The sequence below is a fragment of the Notamacropus eugenii genome, chromosome 5, assembly GCF_028372415.1.
Source record: "Notamacropus eugenii isolate mMacEug1 chromosome 5, mMacEug1.pri_v2, whole genome shotgun sequence".
In the NCBI taxonomy this organism is placed as follows: Eukaryota; Metazoa; Chordata; class Mammalia; order Diprotodontia; family Macropodidae; genus Notamacropus; species Notamacropus eugenii.
In genome coordinates this window covers 241,684,030-241,711,882 of record NC_092876.1, presented here as the reverse complement: position 1 = coordinate 241,711,882, position 27,853 = coordinate 241,684,030, and the positions used below count along the sequence as shown (strand labels likewise).

The window sequence follows — 27,853 nt, the reverse complement described above, 5'->3', positions numbered from 1 at the left end:
CACAAAAAAAAAAGAATTTTATTTGTTTTAAAATGAGCAAATTCACTGCAACATTAACCTCTTTTTCCGGTACAATGCAAGTAACAACAAATGTACATCTTAAATTTGGTTGGTCACAAATCAGAATGCTATCCTCTCTTTTTGATGCAGCAGAAAGTAATAAATAAGTGAAAATTAAATACTTCATATCAACAGTTTGGTATCAACAATTCAGCAGTGCCATCCCCACACCTGAAGGACAGCACCGTCTGGTTTTATAAAAAAATACTTGATATGTCACGTCACTTGGGCTAAAGATATGTTAAGATATTAGTTGTTCCTTTTGTTCTTCAAGGAAGACAATGTGATCACTGTCCACCGGTGCAGTAACACATTTTTAACAGGGGCAAGTGACCAGTTGGTCCATGGCACAATCAAATAATTCACACCTCTGTCAGAATGAAACCTGTGCAAAAGGCTCCGTGTTTATAAGCGACAATACAAACTGACGATGCCGTCAGTCCTTCACACTTTTTAAAAAAATATCTACATTTATCCTCATAAATGCCTAAATGTTAAACCATCATTTGTTCAAAGAAAGAGATGCACATTCATACTGTGAAGTTATTAGGAAAATACTCTCGCAAATAAACTATATAAAGATAAAATACACTTCAAAGGTTTTTTTTGTAATTGTTGGGTTTTTTAAACATTATTCTATAAAGTGCAGAGAAATCCTTCTAAGTAAAGGGAAAAAACTACTCCCTATAACAACAATATAATTACAGCAGCTTTTGCATAGCAATACTTAGAAAGTTGAACACTTCAGTTTCCTCAGGAAGAGAAGGATGGAAGAACATCTTCCAATTCAGATCTTTTTTTGGACACGGTTCTGTTTTCTTCGGGAATGGTTGCTGACGCCAAATCTCCATTAAGAATATTTCTTGAACAGTGAACAGGTCCTATTAAGAAAGGGATTAATACTTTAAAACTTCCCTTCCAAGACAGATCAAGATAAAGCTCATTTTTCTATTACTGGATGCTTCCGATATGTTTCTTTTTTGACCAATGAAAAGATGTTTACTATCTTAGACAAATGTATGAAATTACTTTTATTTTAAAGATTAAAAAAAAAAACTTTTGTGCAGGCTTCCCAATCAAATCAAAATTTTAGAATTGGAAAGAACTTCAAAAATCTAGTCCAACTCTATTTTACAAATGAGGAAGCTTAAGTCCAAAAACGGCCAAATGGATTATATAGTAAAATGGTAAATTTAAAATTAGACTTCAAGTCATATGATTAAAGGACTCAGCTTACAGGGAGTTTAAATCATCTGTTTAAATCCTTTATCCATCAGTTAAGATTACTGCATACCATTTACAGGAAAGCACTGAGGTATAATGGAAAGCATATTGCCTCTGGAGTAAGTAAGTGGACCTGGGTTTAAAACCTGCCTGTATGACTTTGGGGGTAGGTCACTTAATCTCCCTGAGCCACAGTTTCCTCATTTATAACATGCTTGTGCATCTGAGGTCCCTTCTAATTCTAAATGATAATTCTTATAACAAGGTCTTCCACTGATGTTCCCAATGAATAGTGCCAGTGAACTCAATAAAGCCCACAATAAAAGCAGTTATACACCACAAGAAGTTAAAATCCTTTTGGGCAAAAAGTCTTCTAATGAAGGCTACCTACCAATGACTCAGAAGCTCTGGTAACTAAGGAAAGTCCACTGGCATGGTATCCACTCTGCCACCTACTGAGGCACTAACCAATTGTTAGCTAATGTAGGAACCTATGGCTAAAAGCTTCACCTACTGTTCAAGTACAGAGGAGACTCAAATCAGGCTTATATAGAGTCTGATACACCCAGGTCTTCAGGAAAATAGATTTCACAATTTTAGAATTAGAATAGAAATGATCCCATCACTGAATAATCTAAAATGGAATGCAGCTCAAAGGTTGCTGGGATGCATAAGTAATGAAATTTTGACTATACAATCACAAATTATGCCATTGTGGAATGAAAACAAGGCTGCAGAGGGAATTTGATAGTGATTTCAGATTTTCAAAAAGCACATATAAAAAAATGAAAGGAAGGACACATTTTTAAAAAGTGGCACAAAAAGTAGAGACAGGAGTTTAAAGTCAGGAAGGAGCTAATATTTCCATTAAGTACAATGAAAAAGTCTTTTAAAGTTATATTTGGATCAAGATGAAGAACAAAGAAGGGACAAATCTATTGTTTGGGGGAAATGGTGTGATTCTGACAGATAATGAGAAATCAGAAATTATTTAATTTTGACTGTTTCCATATTCCCCATCAGAGGATAATCTTCAAATAATATTGGGCAAAATATGGTGAACCAAAACCCCTGAAGAGATGCCACAATCATTTGGGACCAATATCTTATTGGTTAGAAAGGATGCTTGCAACGAGTGAGGAGCTGGTCCTAGTATCTGAAGGCAGCTGGTGATGCAGCAGAGAAGAGTGCTGGACTTAGAGTCAAGACCTAAGTTTAAAGCATTCCTTACACTTCCTAGCTACACAAATCACTTAACTTCTTTCAGCCTCAGTTTCCTCATCTGGTAAACAAGGCTAATTGGGCTAAGTAGGATCTAAGGTCCCTTTCAGCTCTGAATCTCTTATTCTATGACTTGTAAAATTCTCTGACTATACCATCAATGAAGTACCTGAACTATATACAATGATTCAATATACCCTCTTTGTAAAACTGAACCATTGTTTCAGTGCCCTTACCAAACTTCTTAAAACTGATAGAAAACACTCAGCTTCTTGGCAACAGCTACAAAGCCCAATAATGTCTACCAGTTGGATGGACCAAGGTTATACTGTACGGTAACTGGATCGTAAAACTTTAGTACCACTTAATGTTAAGTGGCTAAAATTAAGAGCAGAGTCATGTGGGGTCGATAAAACTTAAAAGACTTGAAAGGCAAACTATTTGATAAAGATCTTAAAGCCCAATCATGAGCTGACAGAACTATTAGGATATGCCTGGATTAGCAGGAGCAAATTCAACTGTGCATCTACTAAACACATTCCTTGGGAAAGATATAATGGTTTCATTTTAGAGCTAAGAACATGAGGAAGCACAGGAAAAAAGAAGCAGGAACCAGCAAGCTTTGATTTTTATGTTAAGTCCACAACTGATATTGTCTGTGTGACCTCAGACAAATACTCTCCCGGTGATAACCTGGTAACTAGCATGGGCAGAACTACCTTGCCCACGTGCTCCCCCTATCACTGCCTACCTCCTGCTCTCTTGAAGAGGCTGTACAAATACTGTGCTTCTTTCCTTTCCTTTCCTTCACTGCTCACAGTACAATTTCTGACCACTTCACACATATCCTCTCTCTCAAACCTTCTTTCACTTTTTATTTCTAATTCAGAATCTCAGAGCTGAAACCCTCTTGCCTTCCAATCCTACCCCTCTCCAGCCTCCCCAATATCCAATCCCCAGAGACATCTAGTCCAATCCATACTTGAGTAAGAATCTGATCCACTATTACCAAAGAAATGGTCATACAACCTCTGCTTAAAGGTTGAACGAAATCCATTACTTTACAAGGCAAACCATTGCACTTTGGGAAAGCTCTTGTTAAAGTTTTAGATCAAGCCTAAAATTTGCTTCTTTGCAGCTTATAACAACTACTTGTGAATTTGCCCTCTAGAGCCAAGCAGGCCACTTTTAATTACTCACTCACATGATTTCAAATCCTGAGGACAGTTATCATGTCCCCAAGAAGTCCTGCGTTACTCAGAATAAACACACCCAGTTCCTTCCACTGGGTTTCATATGTCATGACACCAACACTCTTAATCATTCTGGATATCTACCTCTGGGTGCTATCCAGCTTATCAAAGTCTTTTCTAAAATATAACTTCCAGAAATGAGCACAAGATTCATGTGGTCTCATTAGGAAGAGTGCAATGGGTCTAGTCCATCTCTAGTCTTTGATGTTACATCTCTCCACAATGTAGCCTAAGATCAACTTATTTTTTTTTTTTGACTCACTGAGTTTGCATTCCAATAAAACCCAAAGATCTTTCTGGGACAATGCTATCTGCCCACCTCTCCTCCACATTTTTTTTGTGAAGTTAATTTTTTGTATTCCAACGTTAAAGACTTTTTATTTGTCCTGATTAAATTTCAGCCAGTAAGTTGGCTTTTCCTTCTATCTTTGTGTCATTCTGCAAATTTAATAAGCAAACCATCAATGCCTTTATCCGAGTCACTGGTAAAAGTGACACACAGGACCAAGCCAACCACAGCGCTTTAGGCCACTCTAATTGAGACCTCCCTCCAAGAGGATAGTGAACAAATCATTAATAGATATAACCTTTCCAATAGGTGTGAATCCACCTAAACCTAACTTTCTCTGGAACAAGTCCTGCTAAACCCCCAAGCTGCTGTAAGAAAATCATTTTAGGCCTCTACAGATGAAATATGGAAGTGCTAAATATGCTAAAAATTTTGGGAAAGGGAAACAACAATTGTTCTTCCAATTCACCATGAGACATAACTTATTACAGCACCAATAATAATATGATTTGACTAGACCTGAGAGGCATGCAGTATGGCATAATGGATAGAGAATCAATCTTGGAGAGAACCCAGAAAGTCCTGGGGTCACAAAGTGTTGCCTCTGACACATACACTGCATACAGCCTTGGACTCAGAATCAGCCAAGTCTGAATTCAAGTCTGTCCTTAAACACTTAGTTGAGGAACCCTGGACAAGTCACTGATTTTCTTCATCTGTAAAACAGGAATAACAAAAATAGCACCAGTTCCCAGGGCTGTTATAAGGATCAGATGAGACGATATTTGTAAAGTACTGTGTAAATTGTAAAGCTCCCTGATACAACTTTAAAGTCACTGATAAATGTGAGAAAACCACTGAGACCTCCTTCCCAAGATGGCAGTGAACAATAAATCAATAGAGATAGACTAAGACAATAAATCTCAGAGAAGACGATGACCTGCATTAGAAGGAGAGTACTCATCAGGAAGTTTCCAATGAAATCACAAGCCTAGTCCCTCACTTATCAAGAGATTATGCTACCAACATGGAGACTTTGTCCTGTAGACTTGGAAAATTCATTAGCTTAGTTCCCGAGATGCATTTATGATTCATTCCTTTTCTCTCTTTCTCCAATTTAAAAAAAATTATGGAACAAGAACAGAAAATATTTTCATTATAAAAATATATTTGTATATGCAAAGTTCATTAACAATCAGTATCACCCCTCACCAGCATCCACCTGGGAGACCCACAGGAAGAATCTAAAAAGGCAGTTACAGCTGCCTTCCAACTTACTATCTGGGTCTTCAGGGGGAATATCATTGTAGTCTGTATCTGAATAGGTTCTTCTGCGTCGCTGGGAGATCCGGTGAAGTGAAGGCCCTGGTTCTTTTACAGTGTGACTAGTCCTACAAAGGAAGTAAATTAATTCACTTTACAATTAAACAAATTCAAATGTCCCCAAGTTGGCCTGAAGTCTTAAATCACTTCTGTGTATGTGAAAAAGAAATCTTCCATGTTAACACACTAACCAAAACAGCTTTCTGAGTTGAGCTGGATGGAAAACAGCCATCACAAAATCCAAGAACTTTTCTCTGAAAAAAGACACTGTAGGCCCTCTGAAAACCTTCAACCATAGCCTTTTGATTCAGAATTCTATGTGAAATAAAGCTCTTGATTGCACAAGATCAGTGGTCTAGTTTCCCAACAACCAACAGGCAGATGAAACAGTAAATAAAAAGAAACAGTAAAGAAGGACTGGAAAGTATTGAGATTTAGACATACATATATCAATGAAAGATGCAGGTGACAGCAAATATAGAGAGAGAAAAGGACAAATAAAAGCAGAGGCTTCTGAACTTAGAGCAGAAAGGTCTCTTAGGTCAACACCCCAATTTTAAACATGAGGAAAATGAGGTCTAGAAAGATGAAATGATTCACCCAAGATCATGGAGGAAGAAAGTGAGGAAAACTAGGATCCAAGCCCTCTGTCTCCAAATCTGATGATATTCTTTCCAATGCATCATGAGAATAGGGACATTAAACCCGCATAACTCAATAGCTTCTAAGAATCACTCTATTAAAGTATGATTTTTAATGTTCATAATGACCCTAAGTCATCAAAGATGAAATTATGTTCCATAAATTTTGTCTAATAAGAAAGAATGAAAAGAAATTTTAGAAATAATCCCATCAAAATGTTTATTCAATTAAAATCCCCATCAGATTATGTTCAAAATAAAAGGATGCATTGACACTTAAAAGTGAGAAGTGTGCATAACAGCAAATTTTTTAAAATATTAATTTAAGTTACTGGATTTTTTTCTCTTTTTATTTTTTTCAAAAATCCTTTGCTTTCAGGTTGGCTCTCTGGAAAGGCTTAAGGGAAGGATATAGGGGGAAGGAAAGGTGATGTAAAAACAAAAATTCAGTAAAAATTTATTTTAAAATAATAAATGGCAAAGGCTTCAGTTTTCCACAGAATGAACTTATATGGAGCTACTCATTTCTTGAGGATGTGGGACAAATTAATTAGCAAACTTGTTTTACAATTTATTTTACACAGCTGACCCAGAGAAAGAACATTTTAGGCCAAAAAACGTTATAAGGATACAATAATGGAACACCTAACAACTTACATTTTTGAGGGATAAATATTACTATAAGAAACCAAATTAGGAAGCTTGATTAATGTGAGAAGGTCTACATTCCTCTAATGCACAAACCAATTTAAAAACCTGGAACTATAACAGATTATTCAAGAAGGTTGAACTTCTAAAAAGAAATCTGCTGACATCCATTTAACTAGTGTTTATTTTTAAATATGCATGAGTTTTTCTCTCATTTTGCAGTTTTTCACCATGACTATTCTTTATTTCTTGATAAGATTAAGAGCTACAATAAGCTACGCCTCAGCTTTAGAGACCAGAAGCTCCAACCAAATTCCCACTGATCAATGCTTGGAATACTTGCAAGCACTTGATGAACTGTACAAAGTCATCAGCTAATAAATGCTATTTTACATACCAAATCCCATCAATGGCAAAAAAGCAGGGTGATGTAATGGACAGGGCACTGGACTTCGAATTCAGGCTAACTTGGGCTTGACTCCTTCCTGGGACTCTTAATTTCTCAAAATCCTCAGCTATAAAATGAGGTTGTATTTGATGACTTCTCAGGTCATTTGAGGGCAGTTAGGCTGTGCAGTGGATAAGAGTGCTGGGCCTGGAGTCAGGAAGAGCTGAGCTCCATCCCGGACTCAGACACTTATTACCTGTGTGACTGTGGGCAAGTCACTTAACCCTGTGTGCCTGTTTCCTCATCTGTAAAAATGAGCTGGAGAAGGAAATGGAAAACTATTCTAGTATCTTCGCTTAAAAAAGGGTTACAAAGAGTTGGACACAACTGAAAGCAACTAAACAATCTAACAATAAGGTCCCTTAAAACACTAAACCTATGATCCTGTAGGCGTTCCCCGTATAAATAATATGGGACAAGAATGAGTATGGAGTGGGGAAGAAAAGGCAATTTTACCTCTCTGAGCTGTAAGAACCAGGATGGCTGATGGAACGCTTCATCTAGAAATTAAAAAGAAAATAAAAACAAGTTATAAAAATGCATAAAATAGGTCCAAAAAAGTAAAAGCTATAGATGTAATCATCAAATTTAATTTTTTTAAACTAATTCAAAAGAAATTGCTGGGAAAAGATTTTTAAAAATTAAATACTCCAAGGAAGTTATGATTTTATTAGGGTGGATATTCTTTCCAATGATTCGTATTACAACCCAACTGTGCCTGCTCATTCTGTGCAACTCTTGTCTGTAGCCTTCCCTGATAGAAAATACTTCATCATCTGGGAGTTCCCTATACCAGTGACGTCATAGGTCCAGTCTCCATCCATATAAAATCTCCAATAATTTCCTTGGGTTGATAAAAATTAAGGGGCAATCTTAGTGTTATAAAGGGATTGCTTTAAATGTGCTTATAGATTTGATTTTGGAAAAATATACTTCTAAAGCTTCATTGTACAGTTAACATAAACCTGACAAATAACAGGTGCTTAAAAAATATTTCTTGATTGAATGAAGAATAACTCCCTACCCAGGCCATTTTGGGGGACTAAATCTCCAATTTAGCCAACTATGCAATGCGCTGGTCTGAAACATCATAGATTTTGGTCAAAATCCTTGCAAAATATCTCCCAATCTTTTTTTTTCTCCAGGTAATTCTCAAAATAGTAGGAATGGACATTGTGAATGCAGCCTTCTTCCCTTCGTGAAAATCATCTTGTACTATTCAGTGCCAAATTAAAGGTCCCCTTCTGACTTTATCTTACCTATTGGGCCCCACTTTCACATGATACCAAGTTTATCAACTCTGAAAGGACAACAAACCAGCTGACCCTGACAAACGATGTACCCATTGTTCCAAAGATTCTAGATAACTTCAAACTGCAAGCTTACATCACTTGACACTCCCCCCCAAGGAGTTTTTCATTTTTTTCCCCAGCTGTGCTTATGCAGAATACAGAACTCATGCCAAGAAAGCTGACTTGTTTTCACCCTTTTAACTCTAAACAGTATAATAATCTCCTTGGGGAAAAAATGTTCCAACCATTTGAACTGGTGAAGGTGATACAGGAGAAACCAAAGGATCTGGATGAGGCAACTGAAACATCTCTGGTTTAAACTTGGCATTTGCTATCTTCACACATTCCTCGAGTGTGGTGATGAATGTGTTACATGTGGCACTAAGCAGAGATGAAGCTTCATTCATATTCTGAAAAAAAAAATTCAACAGACACACAAAGGTCAAGTCAGTAAAATCACAGACACATAAATGAATCTTGTTCAAAGGGGCAACATTACAATCAAGGAGGAAAACATTACCTTCAATTAATAACATTTAAAAAACTGCTTTGAGGGAACATTTTACTTCCAAGTACAGGGTGTCAGAAAATTGCAGCAACCTGTGGATAGGTAAGTAATAGCTGTCTCTTCTTGAATAAATAATATATGAATGAAACTAAATCCACAAATTTTAAAAGCATGCTTTTCCTACCTAGTTAAGATAGTAGTGATCTGAAAAAGCTTTAGGCAATAATTTCTATACTTCTACATAAAAGTGACATAGGCGAAAACAATTTTCTAATTCCTAGTGCATACAATCAAAAAAAAAATCTCAATGCCATTTTGACAACGATTCTTTATTGACAAACTGGTTCTGAGTTGCAACGGCTTGGGAAGTCACTTGGGCCTACCAGGCCAAATACACAAACAAAATAAGCAAATAACCAACACCTTCTTTGTCTTTTAAGCCTTAAACCTAGTAGGTGTTCAATAATGTTTTTAATTGCACTGAGTTGGGAAAAAGACAAAATTCTCCTTTTCTTTAATCCTTGCTTTGTCCACTCGTACTTACAAATACAGAGGTAAACAAAAGCCACTCCCCCCACATCCCTCTACCAAGAGAAGAGTACATGGTTCCCAGTATTAGTCACATCAATAGCACATAATTAGCATGTGCTAATTAAAAATAGTAAATGTGTATCTATTTAGTAGCCAGACCCTACATATCTAAATTATAACCCTTTTCTAACAATATTGAGGGGGGCAATGTAAAAGTATATTAAAGTCATTTTCAGAAAGAAATATTCTCAGAAACCACATAGAAAAATATTTTTTACCCAATTTATCAGATCGTCTATGTGGACAGATCTGACTTCACCACAGAAACATGTCACCCTTGGTTCCTGCTTTGCTTTGGCTATTGAAGTACAGTCTAAAACAATGGTTCCAACCTGGAGTCCACAGTTATTGCATGACATCAACACTGTCACCCTGCTCTCCATTTAGCTCCAGTGAAATATGCCATGTGAATGTAGCTGCCATCATCATATGGAGAAAATGCATGACTTTTCTAACTTAATTAAAAAGAATTCCCAATGAGGAGTGAATACCCAATGGGGACGAGAACCATGGGATTCAATGACTGTTTAGATGTCCTGATACTCTGCTGTAAATCTGACACAGAATTTCTTATTGGAAGGATGTCATCCACAAGGTGACTAAATTTGATCAGACCTCCACAGAACATTACACTTAATAATACCTCTACACTGGGGGATGAATGACTGTCATCATGATGGACGAATTCTTGTATAGTATGAACTTGCTGCATTAAGAGGTCACAGTAGAGGCGAAGTTCAGACATTTTGGTTTTCAGAGATTCATTGGTTTCACTTATTTCTGAAAGAAAAAGGCATATATATTAGCCTGAACCATTTTAACATTCTTGTTAATTAATATTCCTTAGGAAATGTAATGATGCAGTATCATAAAAATGACACTAGGCATGAATACTATAGCAAAAGGATTTTGAGATGCTAGAAATGGGGTACAGAGGGCAACCATTCCCTAGTGATCTTTAGATACAAAACATACAACCTCCTATCTGTCTGGAATACAATTTAAGAAAAGTACCTTGAAAAGGCAGAATGAACTACAACAATGGTGAATGTGTCCCTTGAGATAATTTATAATAATTTACAATTTACTCTCAGGAACTCACTCAAGTCCTCACATCTTCTATATTCAATAGCCTCTTTCAATTAGACAGGGCCATACAAGCCCACCAACCAATCACAACCTCTGCTTACTCACCTGCTAGTACTCCCTAAACCAAAAGCAGAGTATAAGAAGGAGAGGCTGTTTGGAGAAATATGAGAGGTATGCATCCGGCCAAACTGGATGGAGCTGCTCCAGAATCACTGGGCGGAGCCAAAATTGAGGAGAGGGAGCCAGGAGCAGCTGCAGGTTGGACTTCCCTTCCCTGGCAGCAGCTCTCAGCAGAGATGATCAGAACAGGTTTTGTGGAATCCGCCAATTTGATCTAACCTAAATCCCTCCTGATGAAATTCAAGCCTATTTCCTCGTTCTATCCTCAGTGAAAACAGAGAAGAGTGACTAGTCACCAATCTCTGTAGAATTAATTAGTACTTTCCCATTACCAAAAGTCATTAATAATTCATCTCTTGGCTGTCTCCTTACTAGAGTTTTAAGAAATAACTTACAAATGGCCTTATAAGACTTCAAGAATCTGAGATTTCACAGGGGGGTGGGGGAATGTTCCTTCCACCTATAGAGGTTACCTCCACACTTTGGCAGACAGTTTTCGTGAACTGCCATGGACAAAATAAAAATTCACCCTGTGGAAGGCAGCCTTCTGGCAATGGTCTTTTCTGCACTTATCTAGACTGGGAGTTTGCCCGAGACAACATCTGAAACTTTTCGAACTTAGCAGAACATTTCAGTAGTTCCCACGTCCACCCACCTACCCCCCTGGCTGGTACACCCTCCAAGAACCTAGCCACCACCATGCCAAGACTCAAATCTCTTGGGGGAGTGGGGGAACAGACAGACAGACACAAAGAGATAAACAGACAAAAGCCGTATTTATCTTTTGATACCTTTTTCCTTTTTTGCTCTAGTGTCAGTCAAACACGCTTTCGCACTGCCCAGAGCGACTAGCCACCTCTGCCTCTCGGCGGCATTCACAGCTTTCATGTAGAAATGCTGCTCTCCTGGAATGATTAATTCCATTCTTGTATTGTCTGCCGGGTGGACTGTGAGTGAGAACAAGAAACAGTGGAAGCTGAAATAAGTGAGAATGCAGAGGTGCCTCTGGGGACAAACCAAGTTGGGTGGCACAAAGCTCATACAAGACGACAGGGAACAAGTACGGAGGAACTCTCCCCATCACACCCTGGCCACCCTTCGGCCAACTTGGACCAGGGCCAGGCTGGCCAACCTGAGGTGAGAGCAGAAGGGAACTACTGACAAAGAGGAACAGAGAGGAAACAGGAAGATGAGGAAGAAGCCTTCATGGCCTAGCCAGCACCACTCCTTCCCTCTAACCTCCTTGGCTTCATTTACTCCTTTTCTAAATCTGGCCCCTAAGAGCCAACAACAATAATAAAAATCATGCTGACAACTGGCATTTATATTTGCACGTGTTTTTTGCCTATATTATCTCATTTGGTCTTCCTATAACTTGGCTGGTTTAACAGAACTGTAATCTCGCTGAAGGGGAGGAGAGTAAAGTGCTCCCCTCAATGTTGCAGAGCTCACCTCACAGATCTACAGCTGAAAAGAATTTCAGAAGCCAACTACTTAAATTTACAGATAAGGAAACTGGGGCACAGGGAGATGAAAATGACTTCCCAAGGTCATCAGAGGCAAGATGTGAATCCACATGATCTGACTCCAGTCAGTTCCCTCTCCACTGTGAATGCCTTCTCATCCTTTGGAACTCTTGTTCACATCTTCCACAAAGGGTCCAGCCAAGATGCCCGAGCCCTGCCTCTTGACACTACATGGATTAACTGATGCAACACACACTATCTGTTGGTTAACCCTTCTTGTCACAATAAGTAGCCCACCTCCTTTTGCATGCAACCTTTTGATGACACCTTTTACATTGCTTCAAGCACACAATTTTTTATTCTTATTGTGTTGCAGCCTATTTACACCCAGAATGCATCTCCCCACTGCTCTCTGGCAGTCATCTCCCCATTTCCCACCAGCTGCACTCCTCTGCCTTCTCCATCATGTCCCTTGGAGAATCATCACTGGGAAAACTCATCAAGCTAGCCTTGACACTCACACCGAATCAGCAGTCTTATCCCTGATTGGAAGGTGGGGTGCTGAGCTCCAAACCCTCCCTGAAAGGAGGGCCCAGGTCAGCCGCATCTTTATTTCCCACCCAGGTGCACTCTCCTTAGGATTTCTCCACCATGTTCTTCATCCTCCTTGTGTGTGCTGTCTTACCCCTGTTAGATTGTGAGCTCACTGAGGACAGGCACTGTCCTTCCTTTCTGCATCTGTATCACCAGAGTTTAGCACAGTGCCTGGCACATAGGAGGTGTTTAATACAAGTTTACTGACTGATGGTAACTTTGATTCCTCAAAGATTATGGCATTCCATGATTAACATATAGTTATCACCCAAAATGTTGCTGTGAAAAAGAAAACATCTGTTTCAAGGAGAAACCTAGGGTCAATGAAACCAATATGTGGTTTCCCAAGTGCACTACAGCTCCCTATCTTTTCTTCCTATTCATCTCTGGGCCCAACTGACCAGACAGCTATAGGATCTGTCCAAAGCTATATGTACTGATAGGATCAGCTCTGAGCTGTCCATCTTACTACACATCATAGCCCTGACAGTGGGCATTCATCATCCACTTGGCTTCTCTTGTGTGGATAGTGAGGTGATATTCATTTGAATGATTTTTCATTTCATTTACGAAATTTCACAATATTCTAGGGCTTGATTAATCAACAGTCACTCACAAACTAGATGAATCTAGATGGCCTCACCATCTACTGGTAACTAAACACTACAGTTTTTATTATCCCCACGTTACAGGTAAGAGAGTCACAAAGTCAAGTGGAATCAAAGGATTTGGGTTCAAATCCTGATTCTGTCACTTACAACTCATACGACCCTGGGAAATTCATTTTAGCTCAGTTTCCTCTTCCATAAAATAAGAGTGTTTGGATTAAATGATCTGTCTCTGAGTGCTGAATCTGTGATTGTAAGCATCAGAAATGAGATTCAACCCCAGGCCTTGCTTAACTTCAAATTCAGTGTTCTTTCCCCTAGGCCACATAGCCTTTGTCAGTATCCTTCCCGGGGTTACTGCATGCAAAGAAACTTAACGCCACAAATGAAAACTAACACTATGTGTCAGGCAACAAGTATTCCTTCTCTGCTGTGTGCCCAGCATTATGTTAACTTTAGGGTCAGGTACAAAAACAAACAAAAACCAAAACATGTTGTCCCTTCAAAGCATGTTGACCATGTAGTTTTAAGAAAGAAAACTGTAACTCATAAAACCATTATTTAAAATTGTAGATGGAATATGTAATGTGAGAAGGAAGAAAGAAGACTGAATCCAAAGGGCCAGAGATGGCTTGGTGGAGGGGGCCGGACTAGAGCTGCCTTGTTCTGGTTGTATCTATTGTGGTGACTCCAGAGTAAATATGACTTTGTCCTCCAAGGCCAGTCACAACCATAGATCAGTAAGCATTTATTAGGGGCCTCCTATGGGTCAGTCACTGGGGATGAAAAAAACAAAACAGTCCCTGCTCTCAAAGTGTTGACATTCCATCAGGGAAACAACACGTATGCTACTGGCTGTGTCCCTCCTCACCTGCCTCCTGGCTCCTTGGCTTCCCTCAGGCCCAAGCTAAGAAGATGATGAACAGCCAGCATTTTGAGAGTTTTAAGGCTGTAAAGCACTTTACATATGTTAACTAATTAGGGTCTCACAACAGCCCTAGGAAGTAGGTGGTGTTTTTATCCCTTTTATTTTTACAGATGGAGAAACTGAAACTCTCCTAGGATTAGCCAGTAAATATCTGAGGCAGGATTTAAACCCAGTCTTCCTAAATCTAAATCCTAAGCCCAAAAATCCTACCTTCTGCAAGAAGCCTTTCTTAATTCTCATAAATACTGAGCTTTCCTTCTGAGATTATGGACAAATTTATCCTGTATGTATCTTGCCTGTACATAGCTGTGTGCAAATTGTCTTGTCCATTAAACTGTTAACTCCTTGAAAGCATGGACTGTTTTTCCCTTTTCTTTGAATCCCTAACACTTGGCAAAGAGCTTAGCACATAGTAAGCATTTAATAAGTGCCTACAGATTTGATTCAACATACATATAAATAGAAACTATATGCAAAATATGTATTAGGTAATATGAGAGGGGGAAGAGGGAGAAGCATCAGCCTGGAGATTAGAAAAGTCCTCATGTAGAAAGTGGTATCTGAATTGATCTCTAAAAACTGTTAGTAGCTTTAGGAGATAGAGGTGAAGGAGGAGTGTATGCTGGGCACTGGTGGGCAACTGGGGCAGAGATACAGGTACGGTATTCTGTATAAGGAACAGAAAATGTGTTTCATTATGATGAAACTAAAGATGCTTAGGGCACATTCTGGCTTCTAGAGTTTCAATCATGAGCTCAAAACTCAATCCTAACCCCTAAAACTCCATGAGAAGCCCACATATGCAATGATGGTGCTACAGAACAGGCTAAAACCTGTCTCACAGCCTAACCGTTCGTTATATTCCACATTGACTTACCAGCTCATGGTGCAATTAAGGTTACAGAGATTTTTTTTAACATGATTATTTAATAAGATTTTTTATAAGACTCAAAGATAGAATGTACACCTCCAGCAAGAATGGTACTTCTTTTTGGAATGCTTCTTTTGAAGATACCCTCATAACATAATCTTTTGAGTATCCTCAAGGGTAACAAGTGTTTATCTCCTTGGAACCATCCGTGCCACAAAGACTCAATGTGAGCACGTGCTGATGGACAAATGGCTCCAATAGACTTGCTCGATGCAGGGTTGCCACAAACCCTCAGTCTGTAAAAAATGCACTCTATGAAGCACAATAAAACAAGGTAAAGCTGTAATCATGGTGGAGTAGAGAAAGGACTTGACTCCGGCTTGAATTTCAACTCTGATGCTTAATCTACCCACGGGTGACTTGGACAAGTCATTTAACTCTTTGGGCCTCAGAGTCTTCATCTGTAAAATGAGGGAATTACACTAACCAATCTCTGAGGCCCCTAGTTCTAGCTCCAAATTGATGATGCTCTATACAGATCCATGTAATGAAAAGCTCTCTCATTACAGAGGGTTTCTTCTGTACTTTACCTTATAATTTGAGATCCCACCCTTTCAAAGGATTAACTTGGGTGCCTGCAAGAACCTCCTCTTCCTTTCTTCCCTTCACCTCTCCCCCCAACACTCCTGCACGTTAAACAATATTCTTCTCCAACACCTCCACAGTTGCCACTGTGAAGACGCTCTGGATATACAAGTGTTTAAGGATACTCACCCCAAGCTTTTTATCAGTTACTTTTCATTTACCAAAGGCACTTAGGTGGTGAAGTGAATAAAACCCTTGGCTTTCTTAAGTCAGGAAGATCTGAGTTCAAATCTGTCATCAGACACATGCTAACTGGGCAAGACACATAATCTCTGTCTGCCTCAGTTTCCTCAATAATAGCACCTACCTCCCGGGCTGTTGTCAGTATCCAAGGAAACAACATTTGTAAAGCATTTAGTGCAGTGCCTGGCACATCCTAGTAGGTGTTTAATAAATGCTTGTTTCCTTTCTTATTTCTTCCTTGTACCGAGCCCCTGCTACCAATAACCTCACTATGACATGGTCCATTCTGCCTGGGTGATCATGAGCAAGTCACATAAACCCACATCTAGCTTTAGTTTCCTCCTGTATAATGTGGGGAATAATGCCCAAAGTACATGGTTGCTGTGGGGCTCAAATGAGAGAATGCATATAAAGCAGTGTGCAAACTTTCAGGTGTTCTATAAACAGAAGCTATTATTAGCACAAGCATATCTCTGATCCAATGCTTTCATTGGGGCATGAAAGTACCCCAAGGTTCTCAGAGACTATTCCAGCAGGGTTCAAGCTCAGGCAGCTTCAACCACACTAGAAAGCCTTTTGAGTGCCTGCTTTCCCAGGAAGAGTCTAGTTTAGTACAGAGGGGCCTATCACCTCATACTGTGGCCAAGCAGTGATGAATTCTTAGACTGTGACAGCCCATGAAAGAAAAACACACCAAACGAGCCCACCTTCCACTTGGCACTGATGATGGTGGAGCAGAGAAAAAAGGGAGCCAAGAATCACTCAGAATCACACAATGTTACGTCATCTATAAGCGTTAACTTAACTAGCTAAAAATGTAGACAGGGCTTTTTCAGCCCCCAAGCTTCTCCTTCCATCTTTTTGACCTCAACATTCTTTTGTTTGATGTTGGGAGTCACACAACGCCAGTCTTTGAAAGTTCCAGGTCACTCAAAGGGCAATGGAGAGTCACAGAGTGGGTGGAGGAGGATGTAGAACACCACCAACCAAGGATTATATAAAAGAGAACAACATCATCAGAGAAACCTGTGACTGAAGGAGGAGGTGGGCTGGTCACATGAGACTGAGGGATAAGTGAAAGAAAGACCTCCATTCACATGCTACCCACCATGTCAAGAGATCACAAGGTCAGAGATTTAGAGCTGAAAGGAGGCTGGGAGGTCATCAAATCCAAACCTCTTTTTTTAAATACAAGGAAATTAAAGCCCATGAGGTTAAGTGCCTTATGAAAAGTCAGAAGCTTAGTAAGTGTCTGAGGTGGGATCTGAACTCAGTTCTTTCCTAGTCTAAGTCCAGCACTCAGCTAGACCATGTAACTGCCTCTACAAATCTACAGGAAGGCCCCGTATTTTGGGTAGGATTCTCTTGGGAAGACTTGAGGGAGAACATGAAAAGAATGAATTACAGCGATGACAAGGGCGAGGATGAGAGATGCAGACTGCACCACTGGAAAGAGGACCCCACTGAGGAGATTATATATCCATCAAAGCATCCCTTATCACTTATAATGCTAATCTCTTGCTGGTCTAGTTTTTCCTTCCTACTTTTTCAACAAGAATCCAATACTTTTCACAATCACTTACCTGATCTCAACCCTTCCACTCCTACACATCAAAATGAAGGGAATAATCCTTACATTCTTTTTTCTTAGTACGATCAAATACATCCTTTCTTCAGAATGTGCACCATTCAAAAATGCTTTTATTACTGCATTCCAAACAGGTATTCAGACTAACTGGCAGACCACTTCAAAATATTAATAAGGGAAATCATCCCTCTCTTAGAGCTCAGCTTCTGAACTTTTAAGATGCCTTTTGGCAATGAAAGACAACTAGTAGAATCTGAGTAGATGTAAAAATGTTACTATATAGAATCCTCCTCTGACAAGGCAATCAACTTTAGTGGAAAGATTATACCATGTACTTTGAATTTCCATTCTAGATAAATGGAGAAGCAACAAAAACTATGTTTAGGAATGCCTTTATTTAAGGGAAAAGATTGGTAAAAGAATACTCCCTAAATACTGGATGGTTTTCTCAACTTTTGAGATACACAGAAGCCCAATTCCTCCTCCACTTGCTAATTTCAATTGTTCTCTTACCTTTAATTTCACAAACTGCCATCTTTATGCTTCCTTTGCTCCCTTTGCACACATCATCCTGTGAATCATAATAGGATAATATCCCATTATCTAAAACAAACCAGCGAGGTTGCCAACCTAGAGGAAACACAAATAGGAGAACGTTAGTGGAGGTGGTGGGGGGTGGGGGTGAGAAAGCATTTTCACCTTGGAAAGAAATTGCTGGCAATTATTTGGTTTTAAATCAATCATTTTTTTTGCTCTGTTTTTTGCTTAGTTTTACCAATTATATTTTACATGATCCAATTTTGCTTCAGTATATCATTTCCCCTAGGTTAAAAAGATTTCTATGAAATCTCAGGATGAGTAGAGGAATATATGTTTGTAAAATTTTTTTAATAACAGTCTCCAAGTCTGTTGCTTACTGACACCTTTATTTGAACAGTACGCCTTTTCTTATAGCATACCCCCTACTGACAAGTCCACACCTAAAATCCCACAAGTTTAGGATATTCTTTTATTCATTCATTCGACAAATAGATTAAGTACTAATATGTGAGAGGCAGAAAGCGGTATTGTATAGTGGATAGTGAGCGAGCCTTGGAATCAAGAGGACTTGAGTTCAAGTCTAATCTCTGGCATATTGATTTTGTGGCCTTGAACAACTTACTTGGCTGCTCAAGAGTCCCAGGAAACCCTTTAAGACAATTAAGTCATCTATGGGCTCTTCACAGGAAGCTGCCTCCCGACACTGATGAAATCAAAGGACCAGGTAAGAAAAATCAAATGACAGAACAGTCAAAAAAATGTGTCACGCACTCACTACCTTGATGCTTAAGACACACAAAAATGAAACAATTCTTGCCCTCAAGGAACTGTAGGGGGAAATCAATAATTTAAGGTGGTTAGGGCTTGACAACTGAGCAGACCAGAAAGATTTTATGTGTGTGTGTGTGCATACATATGTATACACATGTATATGTAGAGCACTGTCTAAGAAGGCAAGAAAACTAGACTGAGGCCAGGCTGTAAAAGGATTTAGATGCCAAATGGAAGAGATTGTATTGAATCCTAGAGGTAATAAGTCACTGATAAATGAACCCCAGGGATCTCATGATAGTTCCAAGAGGAAAAAGAAGGCCAACCTGGACCAGAGCCTTGGAGGATATCCATGGCTAAGGGATTAAAGATGCACAATGAACAAGCGAAGAAGGCTGAGAAGGAACAGCCAGACAGGTAAAAGGAAAAACCAAAAGAAGCATTATAAACCCCCCCAAAAATATAAAGAAAGGGAGGGTTTAGCAGTGTGAAAAACTGCAGAGCTCAACAAGGAGGAACACTGAGAAATGAAGAGATCCCTGGTAACCTTCCAGAGTATTTCCAGTTCAGTGATGAGAGTAGAAGCCAGACTGCAGGGGACTGACTGAGGAGTGACAGGAGAGCAAAAGGCAGGAAGAGGCACAAACAGTTTTTTCTAGTTTGCTGCAAAAGGGAGGAAATATCTACAGAGTGTCCCAAAAGTCTTAGTGAAGTTTAAAGCTTTAGTGGACACACCATAGATAATGTGATAGAATCATAAAAACAAGTTAAAGTTTTTAAGGAAAGGACAGACTGGGGCGTTTTTACAGGCAGTAGGGAAAGAGTAAATAGAGAAAGATTTAGGAATGATAGGGAGGGGAATGCCAATGGACTCAGAAGGGATGGGATAAAGGGCACATGTAAAGGGATTGGCCTTCATAAAGCAAACAGCCACCTCCTTCTCAAGAGAGGCGAAAGGAGAGAATAACTGATGTTGTGAAGGAGCTGAACAGGGGAAATGCTGAATGGGGGAAAGAGGGAACTCAAGGTGGTCTCAATAAAATCTGCGGCAAAGTTTTCTTCTGAAGAAAGCAAGGAGGGGGTGGTGTGGGAGGCTTAAGAAGAGAAAGGAAGGTTGCAAGAGCCTCCAGGAGAAGTGTGAGAGCCCAGTTGAGATAACATTAATCTGTTGTGAGTCCAACTCCAGGAATTTGGGTGACTTTCTCCAGTCTTACTCAGCAGGAAATAAATAACAGAAAGTGCACAGAAGCCATAGGATCCAAAATCTCAAATAAAAGACTAATAATGCCCCTTTCTTTCCCTGAAGTCAGGGTCCTATTATAGTTGTTCAATTAATATTTATTGAGCACCTCCAAGGTATACAGTCACTAGATCCTTGGCCAGGAGAAAAAACTGCTAAACTGAAGCATAGTTTCTCTCTGCTCCCAACTCCCACCTGTTTCCATTCCAAATGAGAGAGTTGAGGTCACTGTGTTCCCTAGATGTTCATCAGGCCCACTCTTAATCTACAGGCATCTGCCTGTTCCTGATCGTTCTGTGACTATGAAATCAGAATAGAGTTCAGATCTTTCAAGTGTCCAGAAAAAAAAAGCATCAATACATAAAAAGTGGAAGAAGTTCAAATCTTGATTAGCTTAGCTACTCACTTGCTAAATTGTTAGAACTTTTTTCCCCAGGGCCAGCCAGACACTAATTAACAAAAGGTAAGAACAAATACCCCCAATCTCACCCCCAAATCTTTAGGCAAGTGGCATCTCATCTAACTGATGACTGTAGGGAAGGCTCTTCTCAAGAGAGAAATAAGGAGGTACCGACAAGACGTAATCAGATTCGGTGTCTATGTCTGATTTTGTTTAATGCTGGTATAGCGGTTAGAACTGGGGCTGGTAGATTGTATGCAGTGGATAGAATGTCAGGCTTCCAGAGGTCAATTCTGGCCTCAGACACTGCCTGGCTGTGTGACCCTGGGTAAGTCACTTAACCCTATTTGCCTCAGTTCTTCATCTGTAAAATGAGCGGGAGAAGGAAATGGCCAACCACTCCTGTACCTTTGCCACAACTCCAAATGGGCTCACAAAGAGTCAGATATGACTGAAAAGTGGTTAGAGAGTTGGCCTTGAAGTTGGGGAGAATAGTGTTCAAATCCTGCCTCATTCACATTCTACCTTGGCAAGTCATTTAACTTCTCTTGGCTTCAATTCCTCCACAATAAAATGAGGGGATTGAACTAGATAATGACCTTTGACATCCCTCCCTTCTACCTTTATAAGTCTATGACTCGTTATCCTTTTTACAAAGCAGAGTTCAAAAGGTAAAATTACTAACATGTAAAAATTAAAAGTATCAACATAAAACACTTTTTAAGGGAAGAGAAAATGAAGATAGTAACAAGATGGTAAACTCTGCCACTGTGCCAACCAACAAATCCATAGGGCACAAATATAATTATATAAAAACATATCTCTCTGCTCTGTTCTCGTCTATAAAATGAAGATGTTGAATCCGATGATCTTCAAAAGTTCCTTCCAGCTCCAAATCCTATCTAAAATCCTAAAAGTTATGCTCAGTGTAGCATTTTCCAAAGTCCAGGCTATTTGCACCTCTAGCTACAACAAAGGTCATATATTTCATTGCTAAAAAGGCCACTCCTGCTCTCACATAAAATATTTGTTCATATTTTAGATAATATTCTAAAAAAAAACAAAAACAACCAAACAAACTTGGTTATCTAGTTTCTCAGAACACAGCAAACTTTAAAAAAAAGATACAGGTATCCTAGAAGTAGCAGTAGGTGAAACCCAGAAATGAGATCTAAGTAGAAAAATTATAAAAAAACAGACCACAGAACTCAAAAACGATAGTAGTGAAGAGCCATTTTAGTGTAGGAACAAAGAGCTCACATTCCACCAGTTTCTTTATTTTCTGTCAATAGCTTCTAAGAGCAGAATAGAACTGTAAGCCAGAATAGTAACTAATGATCATAATGGCCGACCCAGAGACATTAAGAAAAGGTTAATTGTGTGCTCAGCATAAACACTACTTAAGAAATCAAGGAAGCAAATAAAAAAAATTTCTATTGAGATAACAGAAAAAGTTTAAATGCACAATCTTCTGTTATCCCCAAAATATTCAATGAGGCACAGTCCTATCCACAATAGTATTATCATGTTGACTGATACATGCATGCAGATATTAAATGCTTAAAAGATGCTTTTGGTTTGGATTGGACTGATACATTTAAGCAATGCAAGCATGTTCTGCCCTTTTCAATTTGCCTACTCAGTTTGAATCAATAGTAACTGTTGCTGTTTCCCTCCCAGTCTGATGTCTTTCTTTTTCTTTACCTCATTAAAGGGGCCATCCCCTGGCTGCTTTTTAAACAGGTCTATTCACTGAATGGGCGTTACCTCACCCTAAGTGAGTAGCTCAATAGACCTTGGCCTAAAGGGCCCAAGGTCTCCCAGCTCATCCTGGGTCATCTTCAGTCATCCTGATGAGTATCTGGTCACTGGATTCAGCTGGCTCTGGAGGAGAAGTGAGGCTGGTGACCTGCACAGCCCTCCCTCCCTCAACACCAAGTCAAGTGCAAGTCATGTCATCACTTCTCCGATGTCTTCTTCAGCAACGAAGGATGAACACAACTCAGTTTGAATGACTATTCTTGGTGAGTCTTTGGTGGAAGTAAGCAGCAACAAGGGCCCCAGGAAAAGCAGAGGGCAAACAAATGGAGCAATACCAAAGGAATTTCATTTCTGTCCTAGGATGCTGGATTGTGCCAAAGAACACGTGCCTCTGAGCGGACTGCAAATGTGTACTGTACAAGTGCACTGTTTTATAAAAAGCAGCTATGGTCAAAGTGCTTCCCTTAGATCTTACAGCAGATACAACTATGATCCTACTGAAACTACTAATACCTACGTTCAGTGTATTGTGTATTAAATGAACCTGTCAGCTATTTTAGGTAATACTTAATGTGACATTCCTATGAACATGCACAAGAGAGTACTATATAAATATGCAGATGAAAGAATGGGTTCCCTATCTATTCAATTTTTTTAAAATAATTTTTTTTCAACTTAAGGAAACTTAAGAAACATCAAAACCCTACCCCATCAAAAAGCATTTACAAATAACAATGTCAGTATATGTAATATTTTTAGTTATTTACAGAATAGTCTGCAAGAGGGTAACCTGAAACAATTTTAAAAAAAGATCCTATTCTAACAAACCATCAGATATAGTTTCAGCAAATTTCCATGTTGTACATTAGGATTTAACTTAAACACTTTGAAATATCTGATGAAAACATTAAAACATTTGTGGTTTAAAAATCAACCAAATGTGTTTGGTGCCAGATTAGACAAGAAAAATGACCAGTGAGAACATACTGACTGTTGGTTACTAAATTACGTCTCATCTCAATTACAGAGTTTGCTAGGAAACTCTGCATTAAGTGGTTTCTAAAACCTGGAGAATGTAAGCAGCTCTGACACTTCAGACCCCTAGCACCAGATAACTCAGATTACAGCTGTGCTCTGCCCTTCAGTTGCAAAGAAGGAAGCCTTTGCATCTTAACCACATAGTTACATCAAAACAGCCCAACTGTTCCATGGAACTGTTTGGAAAATATCTGCTATTAAAAGAAACACTTCTTTTAGAAGTTAATAGTTTGGTTCTTAAGGGAGAATAAAATACTACCAATTTGGGTATAAATTCCACCTTTATCTTCCAATAAATGGAATATGCCTATCTAATTTGGGGCAATCCTAGCTCAGGGTAGAGGTACATAGACATACTTAACACAAGATTAGATGCAGAGAAGCTTAGGATGGCATAAGATTACCAAAGAATTTAATGCTTTTTTTCCTCAGAAAGAAGAATAAATGGATATTAAGTCAAGACTGTAAAGCCTTATCTAACTAACCTGAATAACTCACAGGAAACTGAAACAATGGCAAACTTTAAATTCATTCCATTTTAAGGTTAGTCCAGATTTTCTAGAAAATTTTTTAAATACCTAGAGACAATCCATCTACACACCTGCTGGCCTCCCTAGTCTAATGGGGGTTTCTAGGCATTTGTTTATTCAATTCAGTTTCATTTAGAAAAGACTTCCCTTCCCCCAATCTCTGGTTTGAAACTAATCAGTTTGCTTTAGTATGAAGCCCAGAATCAAAGTCTAGCTTGCTGCCAGAAGTAAAAGAATAAACTAATGCCTCATTAAAAAGAGATCCTTATTCTACAGGATGCTTAAAGAAACAAACTCCAAACTCAAGACTGCTGAAACCTTTAAAAGCTTAAATGAGGGAGGTTTATTTTTGTTGGGTTTTGGTGGGTTTTTTTTTTTTAGGAAATACTGTAATACTAAAAGTATTTCAATGGTTTATTCAAAGTTGTTGAAAAATTGTTGTTTTTTTAAAAAACCAACTTTAAAGAAACGAAGCAGCACCATATATCCAGCTAATTAAACATTAACAAAATGACAAGATGCAGGAAAGAGAAGTAACAATGAAGACAGCAGAGGCAGTGGTTAATTACCTCCGTCTCTAGGAACTCTACTAGAAATTGACAAAGAGAAAACAGCAGGGAGCCGGGAGCCCAATGGGGACAGACAAATGGGTTAGATAGGAACGACAAAAGGAAAAAAAAAACCAGAGGCAAAGAGGTTCTAGGTTAGAAGAGTACCACCTCCACTCTCTTCTACACTGCCACATCCCCACCTCCACCACCTGCCCGAGTCCAGCGCAGACACACTTTTGGGGGGACCTTGTGGCTAACGCAGACTGAAGTTTTTTAAAGGGATGAACAACGAAGAGGAACAATGAGGTTTGCATCGTCACTGCAGGGAAGGGGAGAAGGGTGCAGAGGGGTTGGGGAAAACCAAGGCAGGCTGGCTTGGGGAGTTCAAGGGTGAGCAGAATGGGCCCACGATTTCATCCACTTGTCCCCGGGCTCCCACGATTGGCAGCACCTTTTCTCCTAAGAACATGCCCTATGACACATGCACACGCCTGCTCCAAAACAGTCTTTCTCCTAAGGCCATGCTCGCTCGCACTCGCACACTTCACTACAGCCTTCTCCTAACACCACATCCCATGACACCGCACACACCGCTCCCTGCACTGCACCTTTCTAACACCATATCCCGTCACACACACACACACACACACACACACACACGCTCCCCAACACTTCTCCTAAGACCATACTCCATCACACACAAACGCACCACACTCACCGTCACACGCACATACACGTTGGCTTCTCGGAGCACACCCATCGCTCACACACACACACACACACACGCCCCGGCCCCCCGGTACCTGTGAGATAATTGGTCCACTTGTACAGAACCCCCTCCATCCTTCAGATCCCGGCCCGGCGCATCCTCCTCGCGGGCGCCCCGGGCTCGGCCTCCTCCTCTCCGGGCGCCGCTGCTCCCGCTCCCGCGGCCCCTCCGCGGGGCCTGCGCCTTCGGCCCGGGCGGGAGTGGCCGCGATCACAGTTAGCCCCTGTGGAGGGGGCTCCCCGCGCCGGGAAGGCGTGCGCGGTCCCGGTCCCGGCCCCGGCCCCGGACAGCAGCGGCTGGGCGGCAGCGGGGCGCCGGCCTCGTCATTCCCCGCCGGGGCTCGCGGGCGGTGGGCGAGCCGAAGCCTGAGCGTGCGCCGCCGGCAGCTGCCGCGTGCCCCGCGCCGGGCTGCCCTGGCCCCTTCCCGGCTCTCCCGGCCTGCCTCCTCCCCTCCTTCCCCTCGGGCTTCTCGTTTATTTTCTGACCCCGACGCGGCTTTTACTTCCTGGATGAAAGGGGCCGGCTCCGAGAGCGAAACCCCACCCCGGCGGCGGAGCCTGCACGGAGAGGCCCCCGCGGGGAGGGAGGCGATGCCCCCATCCTCCCTCCCTCCCCCGGCCTGCTCCGCTTCCTTCTCTCCTCTTCCCCCGCCCCTCTCCCTCCTCCGCATTCCCTGTCTTTCCCTTTCCTCCTCCCTCTCCCCTACTCCCCGTTTCCTTCCCTTCCCTCCTCCCCTTTCTCCTTTTTTCCACTCCTGTTTCCCCTCCTCCTCCCCATCCCCTCTCTCTCCCTCTCTCTCTTCCCCCCCTTCATTTTCCCACTTCCCTTTCTTCCCCCTCCCTTTTCTCTTCCCCATTCCCTTCCCCTCTCCTTTTTCCCCTCCCCCTCTCCTCTCCCGCCTCTTCCCTGCTCTTGTCCTTTCTCCCCCTCAAAGGAAAAGCAAAAATCCTCAGGGGGATTGTCATCCTGGCACTGCTGGCCCTCCCCAAAACCCCAGGGTGCAGGCTCTCCTTCTGGCTCCTGTCCCAAGGACAATCTATTATGGATGGGCTCTTGTCAAGTCACTGAACTCTGCCTCAGTTTCCTCATCTGTAACATGAGCTGGAGAAGGAAGTGGCAAAACCACTCCAGTATCTTTGCCAAGAAAACCCCAAAAAGGGGTCAGTGAGAGGAGAACAGGCCTGAAACCCTTCAATAGTCTCAGGTTAACGTGACTTGCTCAGAGTTGCACAATTAATGCCTATGTCAGAACTAGACTTCGGGTCTTCCTTGGAACTGAAAGGGGCCTCTGTAATAGTAAGCACCCTGACATACACAGGAGGGCCTGCTATCACAGGTTCTTTGATCTGCTTTTCCAAAAGGAAAGGCAACTTTCGAGGGGTCACCAATCACTTTAATGCAATATATATGTATGTATATATATATATGTATATATATATATATATACATGTACATATATATATATCGTTCACTTAGTTTAGGGGGAAAAGTCAGCATCCTGAACTTCAGAGAAAATACAGATCAACAGACAGTGCTTCCAGCTGTCTGGCATAAGCAATATATACATCAGAGAGATCCAAGTATCTGACCATACATACATAGTTACCAGAGAGAGAAGCACCAACATCTGGGTTCTCAAAGCCAGGGGGGCCCCATAGGGGCTGTCCAGAGTCTCTTCTGGCCAAACACTTCTAATGAGTAAGCCCCAAAGTAAAACCTCACCGCAGAGTATTTATACATTTTTTCAGAACCAGAGGGCATCACAACCCTCATCAGAACCAGTGCCTCAATTAACAAAAGGTATGGGCCTTCCCACAAATCTCCCCAGGCCTTTAATGGGAGGGGAAGATCTTCTTTAATCACATTATTCAATCAGAGGTACTTTATACTAAAACAAAAAATGCGTTATCAATACAACCTCCAGCTCCTTTATTTTATAAATGAGGAACCGGGATGTAAGTGTAAATGTCTTGGTCAGGTTCACACAGCTTTTAAAGTCTTATAGCAGAATAGTCTATTTTACTTGGTCCCTCAGAAGTACTTAATATGTGCCTGTTTTCTTCCTTCTTTTGAGCTGGATGGGACCTCTGAGAATACAATTCCCTAGTTTCATAGAGCATGAGAAATACAGTTAAGTTCCCAGGGACACAAGCTAATGAATGTCCGAGGTAGGATTCGAACCCTAATCTTCCTTAGAGAGGGGCAGGACCTCTGCAGGTCATAGAATCTAACTCCTTCCTTTTAGTGTGGAGGAGAGAGAAGTTCAGTAGCTTGTACAGGGTTCCCAGTTAGTGAGTGCTAGAGCAGGATTCAAAACCTTTTGCCACCTAGTGGGCTCTGAAGTATAATCTCTCTTCCATCCCAGCTACTTTCTCGATCAGGTTTGGGTTTGAATAAGACTCTTACTACTGTGTGACCCTGGGTAAATTACTTAACCGCTCTGGGCCAGCTTTCTCGTCGATAAAACAACTCCATTACCTCTAAAATCCCTTCCAAGCTTTAATGCTCTTATCTTAATTAATAGTGCTGATTTGTGAATTAGAGAAATACCCTGAGGTGAACCAAACATACTAGTGCCCTGAGCATTGATGCATGCTTCTGGTGTTCTACCAAATAACTTGTAGGCATTAAGGAATAAGAACGTTCTTACTGCCAGGTAATAA

The 27,853-nt window shown here is 40.6% G+C and overlaps 1 protein-coding gene across 2 annotated transcripts; it reads right to left on the bottom strand.

Moving 5' to 3' along the window:
• Positions 1 to 25,795, bottom strand: PLEKHA3 (pleckstrin homology domain containing A3). Of its 2 annotated transcripts, none has more exons than XM_072612507.1 (8): positions 25,225 to 25,795; positions 18,104 to 18,220; positions 11,499 to 11,654; positions 10,142 to 10,278; positions 8,645 to 8,809; positions 7,564 to 7,607; positions 5,326 to 5,438; positions 1 to 941 (listed from the first exon to the last, which is right to left on the bottom strand). In XM_072612507.1, the coding sequence occupies exons 1-8, from the start codon at positions 25,262 to 25,264 to the stop codon at positions 814 to 816; spliced, it is 900 nt and encodes a 299-aa protein (XP_072468608.1). In that variant the 5' UTR covers positions 25,265 to 25,795; the 3' UTR covers positions 1 to 813. The 2 variants fall into 2 exon arrangements, with proteins under 2 accessions (XP_072468608.1, XP_072468609.1); XM_072612508.1 differs by lacking the exon at positions 25,225 to 25,795 and adding an exon at positions 24,590 to 25,191.
• Between the last annotated feature and the right edge of the window lie 2,058 nt (positions 25,796 to 27,853).